The sequence below is a fragment of the Bison bison genome, unplaced genomic scaffold, assembly GCF_000754665.1.
Source record: "Bison bison bison isolate TAMUID 2011002044 unplaced genomic scaffold, Bison_UMD1.0 scf7180017864472, whole genome shotgun sequence".
Taxonomy (NCBI): domain Eukaryota; kingdom Metazoa; phylum Chordata; class Mammalia; order Artiodactyla; family Bovidae; genus Bison; species Bison bison.
Window position 1 is genome coordinate 1,979,596 of NW_011495033.1, and position 7,861 is coordinate 1,987,456.

The following is a 7,861-nucleotide window of genomic DNA, read 5'->3' on the forward strand; positions in this document are numbered from 1 at the left end:
GTCATCCTCAGAATCTGTGACAAGGGAGAGAAAGACACAAAGCAGCACTGGCTTGTCAATCAGATGGAGTGGTGCCCAGGTCCAGGCCCCACATGCCCATCTGGGCGGCCCTGAATGGAAGCAAAGCCTGCCCTGGGACACTGACCTCGCCTCCTGGATGCAAGAGGGTGTGTCCCCAGGCACAGGCCAGTTTCCTCACCGTTCTCGCAGGCAAGCTGTTCTGCATCATGCCCCCAGGAAGAACTCACTTCACCATCTAGCACTAATGCCCAGGCAAATGAAATCCTGTTCACTCAACTCCTCACAAACCCACCTTGGAAGCTGAGCCTCTCCTAAGCCAGAACCTGAGGCCCTGGTGCTCTTCTCTCCATCATAGAATAAGATGCTCTGTCCTTGGATCCCTGACTTCCTAATGGTGGTGGGTCAGGACTGCGGTCTGATCATCAGCTTTGGTGGCAGCTGGGAAGCACCAGGGCACTGGCATGCCAACTTCATAGCTGGCAGTGGGACTTGCCTGGGAGGGGACAGGCTGACTGTAGGGAACCTCCAGCCAGGCTCCCAGAACCCCCTTTGGGCATCTCTTGCTTCCAGTGAAGTAGCAGCATGGGAGCACCTCACCCCTGCTGAACCCCGGAACCGAGACCCAGTGCAAAGCAGGGGAGGGGGGACAGGTGCCTGCAGAGGACCTTCACCCAGAAGTCCTCCCAGGAGGCCCAGTGTGCAGGCTCAGCCACATACACTCTAGATTCACCTCTTATTAGCTTGGTGATGCTGGAAACTTGCTTTGCCTCCCTGGGACCCTGTTTCCACATCTACAGATGGCCAGTGATGTTCCCAATTGTCCCTCCTTCATAAAAGCTTCCCAGGCTCCAGGCTGGGGGCGTGTGAGCCTGCAGCAGGCAGTAAAGCCCCAAGGGGAATGGGTCCCTAAGGCCATCCCTTCCCAGGGCCACTGTCCTCCAAGTACAAGGCCAGCCTGCAAGCCAGGATTCCCTCCAGTCCACATATGGGCTCCCCACCTGGGGGACCTCAAACCAGACTTCCAGAGAATGGGGGTTGGATGCTACACACATTCTCCAGCCCCTTCACTACAGGTGGCAGCAGCTCGGCCATGATCCTGGTACCCAGACTTAAGTGGAACCGAGCAATGAGACCTAAGGCAGAGGGTGAGATGGCCCTTGGCCAGCAGTTACTCCTTTTGCAGAAGGAACCAGGGGTCACCCTACGGGCCTGCTGGGAGCCTGCCGCAGGTATTCCTGTGTCTTCCTGCAGGGCAGACTGGTCACACACTGAGCACGAGAGGGAGAGGCAGGGAGACAGAGGGGTTCTCAGCCCCAGAGATGCCACCCTGGGGCAGCTCCTCAGAGCACAGGAAAGAAGCAGCAGCAGCTGGGGGTGAACCCTGGCCTGAGGGGGCCCAGCCTCACCCCACCCCCTCATCCCCCCGCAGCTTCTGTGCAGCAGCCCCGCCTCCAACAATGGGTCTGTTCATCAGCGGGCCGAGCGCTTCCTCCCGGCCTGACCTCTTCTTCCCAGCTGGTGGCCGGGAGCAGCTAGAAGGAAAGCAGAGCAGCAGCTCCCTGCACAGCCGCCACAGGGGAGAAGCATGAATAAATCACCGGGGTCAGAAGCACGGCAGCCAGAGACAAAGGCCCAGGCTCTGCGCTGCTGGTGACTGAAAGAAGCTGCAGGGACAGACCCCCCTGGCCCCCTAGTGAGCTCTGCCCATCTTGTTCCACCTGGGGCCCTCAGCTGAGCTTCCTACCTACAAACAGGACGAGGCAGGGGCCCTCGTTGAGCTGCACGGCGTTGGAGTCGGAGAGCTCCAGCACGGGCTTGGGGTGCCACGGGAAGCCCCTGCAGTCCTCGTCATTCAGCACCTCCACCCGTCCCTGCCGCGTGATCACCTCCCCCTGCGGGTCCAGCACGATGAGCGTGGGGATGCCTGCAAGAGAGCGAGCGAGCGAGCTTGGCTATGGCCCCACAGTCCATGGGACAGCACCCCCGGACACGGTTTAGTCCTCGAGTGGAATCCGGGCTCCACCTCGGAAGAGCCGTGGAACCCCTCTGGGTCTGCAGGGGACTTCTCCACAGAAGCCCGAGCAAGTCACGTCCTCCCTCTGGACCTCAGACCCTCCGCTGCCATGTGGTGAACACGCTGCAGTTCCCACCTTACCCCACTATGGGAGGATCAACGAGGCTGTGTATTTAAGAACTTCAGCCCTGGGTCTCAGTACATAGAAGAAAAATGAGAAAGCCTAGAGAGGTTGGATGACATCATCAACTCAATGGACATGAGCTTGAACAAACTCCGGGAGATAGTGAAGGACAGGGAAGCCTGGTGTGCTGCAGCCCATGGGGTCGCAAAGAGTCGGACACAACTGAGCAACAACATGAGGTCCCCAAGAAACAGGAGCTGCTCCCCCGCCTGCAGGAAGTCTCAACCTCAGCAGGTGGTATAAACACATACTCCCTTGCAGTGCACACGCAAGGGTGTATAGACCAGCACAGATCATAGCAGGAGGGCCCTCCCGGGGGAGCACAGGGGGCCTGTGGTAGGAGGAGCCTGGGGCAGCAGATGGGAGAGGACAGCTAGCCACCATCTCCAGCCCCGCTGCCTGGGGCAGTTCCAGTGCCCGCTCTGGGGGAACAGTCCCTGGAGGGAACATACTGGCAGTGCTGCTGCCCTCACATGAGAGTCCTGGGCTGGGGTCAGAGATGCAACACCCAGCTCCCCACAAACCACAGTCTCCCTCCAACCATAAAGCCTCAAATGGAAGAATCAGAGGTGACCCCTTCTGGGTTACAGGGGCATGTGGGTTTTCCAGCTCCCTGCTCCTTGCACCCCACTCTCTGCTGCTTCTCCTCCAGCCAGGGACCTCAGCCCATGGAGGCAGCCTCGGCCTTGACCTCTGAGGACAGTTGTCTCCGCACTGGTCCCTCCCCTCCTTGCAGTAACCAGCCACCTCCCCACTGGAGCTGACTGGAGCTAGATGGGCCAGGGAAAGCCAGAGCAATTTAATATTTATAGATTCTACAGCTTTGAGTCAGTAGTTTGCTTCACTGACATTTTTCTTCTCTGTGGGGGGTGTGAGGGGGGAGGGATGCTGAGGTACCAGAAACACAGCCATGGTGTTTTGTAACCTGTGCGGTGGCCGGGGCAGCAGGCATGCAGGGGTGGACCTGCCTTCAAAAGGAAAAACGAGTGCATTATGTTCACACCTATGAGAAGGAGAGGCTTGGCATGTTGGGGAGCAGATCCAGAGAGAAGCACCCTCTAGGGACTGCCTTTCCCACCACACACATCACATACAAATGCACATGGCCAGAGCAGGCGCTTTTGGGGGCTTTTAGGATGCGCCCAGAGCACAAGAGACACGGGGCATCTTCAGCCTCATCTCATATCTGCTCGGCATCTCCCAGAGACCTGCGGTTCACATCAGGGGTCTCCCTATCCCAGATGGGGCTGGGCTTGAGTCAGCAGCCTGTAGGGGCCTAGGGCTGGGGCCCATGACACGAAGGGCCAGCTGGCTGCAGATGAACGCCTCCCAGTGCCATGCCCCATCTCAAAAATGCTTTGGCAAAGTTGTTTAATCAGTTTCTGAAATTGGGCAATTTCTAGTGTTGGGGTAAACCAGGTTCCTGCCCACTGCTATGATTAGACACAGCAGCAGGCTTGTTTGTAGCCCAGACATGGGATGCTGGGTTGGTCTGTGGCGGGCGGGCAGGCATGCACAGAGGATGGAGAAGGGAGGGAAAGTAAAATCCAAAGGCAGAGAGGCTTGCTTTCTGGTTTGGGGCTTTGGTTTCTCCAGGTGACTAATGGGCTTCTTTGTTGCCATGGCTAAGGCCTGTCTCCAGTCCTTGCTGGTGGGGGGGAGGCACCAGGACAGCAAGGCAGGGACTCGAGCCCCCAGGTGACTACTGGAGGTTCCTCAGCCGATTCCATGGAGGGACAGTTCCCCTGGACCCTCCCCACCCCTCCCCAACAGCTATGCAAAAGTAAAGGCCCCTTGTATTTGGTGCTTTAAGCCCAAGATGACAAGGTTAGGTTGACTGTGGAGCACAAACAGAAGGCGACTCGGTATAGTGACCACAGATTTCAATCCAGAGAAGCCCACTTCGAGCACATGGACTGGGAAAAAGAATTGACAAGCACCAGTTGCTTTCCCATCACTGACCGGATCTTGGGTTAGTTTGGCCCCAGAGCCCTAAGCGTGTACACCTCTCTGGGGATGAACCAGCCAGAAGGAAGCTCAATCTCGTGGCATCTGCTCAGTGCTCCACCCAGTGTAGGGACCTCACCCTGGGATGTAAGATTATCCTCCTTCTGCCAATGGTCAAGTTGCCTACCCAAGGTCATCTGCCCAGTAAGTGGCCAAGTTGGGACAGAAAGCCTGATCTGCTTGTTGGCAAACTGCTGCTCTTTCTACCAGGCCAGTCTGCTGGCGGGGACTCTCACAGCACCATGGGTTGGAGGGCAGTCATCCCCAAGGAGGAGCTGGGCAGGGCAGGGCACGTTCCTGCATCCATACCTTCTGCACCACCCACTTTCCTTTTCTCTGAGGCTGTGGGGGAAGGAGGCTGAGATATGATCACCTCTCCCCTTTCTCTCCCATTCACCCGCTTCCCCATTCAGACCCTCATGCCTTCCCTGTTCCCCCGTCCCTTGAAGCAGGTTCCCCGAAGCAGAGACTTCCAAGGAGAAAATAGGGCAGAGCCTCTAATGGGAAACTTAAAGGAAATGGAAAATTTCTAATTGATGCCTTTGTACAAAATAACTTCCACACCAGCAAGAGGCTTCTCTGAAGGGAATGAAAAGGGAACAGTTCGTCTCTGCTTCTCTTGAACTTGTTTCCCAGCTAGGACAGTGCGGGGGGGTGGGGGTGGGGGTGAGGAGACTACAGTGAGGGTTCCAAGGAAGATGCAGGCAAGTCATTTACTTGCTCAGAGCCTCATTTACACACCATCAAATGGGGGTAGTGGGAGTTTCCGATCTTACTTGGGTGTAGGAAGGAGTAAAAAGAAGCCAAGTAGAAAATGCTTTTGAGCAGGATATCTGGCACAAAGCACTCTATATATATCAGCTCTCATTATAACTAAGTCCATTATTATTATTATTAGTCATCCCTAGGTTGATCGTTTGGCTCTTGAGAAGGGATAGAAGACCAGTGCCGAGGACTTCCCTGGTGGTCCAGTGGTTATGATTCCACACTTTCGCTGTCAGGGCCCAGTTCAGTCCCTGGTTGAGGAACTAAGATTCTGCAAGCCGTGCAGTGCGGCCAAAAAAAAAAAAAATAAGTTAAAAAAGTAAAAGGAGAAGACTTGCTTTAGTGATATACACGGGAACCTCCACGGTGGCTGGAGGGAGTTTGCTCAAGAAACAGAAGACAGAGTGAGATCAACACCACAGGGCGGGCTCCAGGGCCGGCTTGATGCTGCCACGTCTACAGACGGTGCTCTCTTACGTGCACCACCCCAAGTTCAACCTCTGGGCGTAGAACACATACTCTACACTCCCAGAGAGGGCCTCGGCCCCAGGCGCCTCCCTGGGGAGCTCGGGTAGACCATGCCAGAGCCTCTGAATCCCCTTCACCATCTCCCTGAAAACCTAGAGAAGAAAGAAAAGGCCTAAGGAGCTGGCTCCATGCTGTTTCCTCTTGGAGAAGCCGATTTGTGACTATGTAAAACAATCTCAAAGCCGCACGTACTGAGACTGTCCCAGGTTGCGTTTGGCTGCTTTTCATTCGCCAAAGAAAGGGAGTTTCGAAGGAGGTGGTGGGTCTGGGGGCAGCACCGTCGGCGGGTGGGAGAGGAGCTGGGCAGGGCTGTTTCTCTGCTGCTAGATGACCGTGTGAGCACAAAGATTGCTGGGATTGGGGAAGAGAAAGGCAAGGGAAGGCAGGCCCCAGGACAGGATAGAGCAGGTTAGGGCACGTGGCAGGACAAAAGGTACATGATCATGGAAATACACGGTCATCATGAAGACTGTAGCAGGATGGAAAATGTTTGTAATATGTGGTTAAATCGAAAATACAGAATACACAGTGCTATGTGTACAATTACAACTGTGCAGAAATATGCTTGTAGACAGAGACCAAAAGGGACCCAGAAAAGTGAAAACAGTTGTGTGAGGAAGGCAGGAATGCGGGTGAGATAGATATACATTTTTCTTAAACTGTCTTATGATAAATTCATTCAAGTTAAATAAAAATCAAATAAGAACTGAGGGGCAGTAGGGGTGGGATGACAAATACAGACCATGCTTTGGCCACATCCACCACCCATTCCATTCATCACATCCCTCTTCTCTCTCCTGCTCCCCGAAATCTTCCCCTGCTGGGAGAGCTAATTAGGAAAGGAAGAAGGCAGCTAGTTTGGGAGGTGAAGCTCAGAAAAACCCAAGGGAAGTCAAAGGGATTAGGCTCACTTGAACTTGGCCAGAAGGCCCATGTGGCCATGCCAGGAGGCACAAAGACCTTTTTTTTGGCGCCACCACAAGGCAGGCAAGATCTTAGTTCCCCAACTAGGGATCAAACCCATGCCCTCTACAGGGAAAGTGCAGAGTCTTAACCACTGGACTGCCAGGGAAGTCCCGAAGAAGACATTTAAAATGGCAGCATTCTTATAGAAAAACCAGAAACAACCAAATATCCACCAACAGTGGAACTGATAAACAGATAAACAGGCTGTAGTACAACAAAGCACTTCATGGCACTGAAATGAACCAGATGTAAATATCAACAGGGATAAATCTCAAAGACATAATGTTTAGTGAGAAAAGCAAGCTGCAGAACGCTATTACAGCATGTCAGCACTTAAGTACACTTCTACAAACACAGCCAGCACGACCTTACATTACTCATGGATTCACAGCCACAGAGCAAGCATTTGAAGAAGACTCACACTGAATGGGTGGTAGGGTCACTGCTGGGCACCCCCAGCACCCCGGGGAGAAGGAAGGGGCTCCGAGGAGGAGTGGAAGGAACCCAGCTTGGTGTCTGTTTAAAGCTCCCATTCATTTCTATACTAAATATTGGAAGCAAAGGTGTCAATTCTAGGTGGTGGCCCCAGGGGTGTTTGTTATATTATTCTTTGTCCTTCCCTGGTTTTTCTTTTTTTATGTTCTCAAAATGAAACAAGATGAGCAGAGGAGAGCACTGAGGCTGCTCTGGAGGCCCCGAGGCAGCCCCCAGCCACCCTCCCCAGGCCCAGGGGGCAGCTCCAGACAGCCTGCACCAGCCCTTTAAATCCTGAGACTTGCCTACAAATACAGCAGTGTCAGCCCCTTATCCTCGGTTCATTGAAAACCACAATGAGGACTTCCCTGGTGGCTCAGTAGTAAAGAATCTGCCTGCCGATGCAAGAGACATGGGTTCAATCCCTGACCAAGAAAGATCCCACATGCCACAGATCAACTAAGCCTGTGCACCACAACTATTGAGCCTGTGCTCTAGAGCCCACACGCTGCAACTCCTGAGACTTCGTGCTGCAACTACTGGAGCCCGAGCACCCTAGAGCCCATGCTCCGCAACAAAAGACTCCACTGCAAGGAGAAGCCTGCTCGCTGCAACGAAGAGGAGCCCCCGCTCGCCGCAACTAGAGAAAAGCCTGCGAGGCAACGGAGACCCAGGACAGCCAAAAATTAAATAAATAATAAAAAAGAAAACCACTACGGCTGAGTGTTTCATTTCTATAGAAAATAGACACTGCCTCACATCCATTTTTCAAAAAGGGGCTCAGAAGGGAGAGAGAGAGGAGAAGGGCAGGGAGTGGATGAGGAAGGTGGGGAAAAGGGAAAAGGAGAGGAAAGCTAGAGGATGAGGGTAAGGAACAAGAGGGCAGGAGAGAAACAGAAGAA

At 54.0% G+C, this 7,861-nt stretch overlaps 1 protein-coding gene across 1 annotated transcript in view; it reads right to left on the reverse strand.

Annotated features, from left to right (window-relative positions):
• Nucleotides 1-7,861, reverse strand: part of NXN (nucleoredoxin) — a 26,096-nt gene that overhangs the window by 5,096 nt on the left and 13,139 nt on the right. Inside the window, exons 5-6 of the mRNA XM_010861360.1 lie at nucleotides 1,766-1,945; nucleotides 4-14 (exon numbers count right to left, since the gene is read on the reverse strand). Coding sequence (XP_010859662.1) covers nucleotides 4-14; nucleotides 1,766-1,945 — 191 coding nt within the window. The remainder of the gene's footprint in view (nucleotides 1-3; nucleotides 15-1,765; nucleotides 1,946-7,861) is intronic.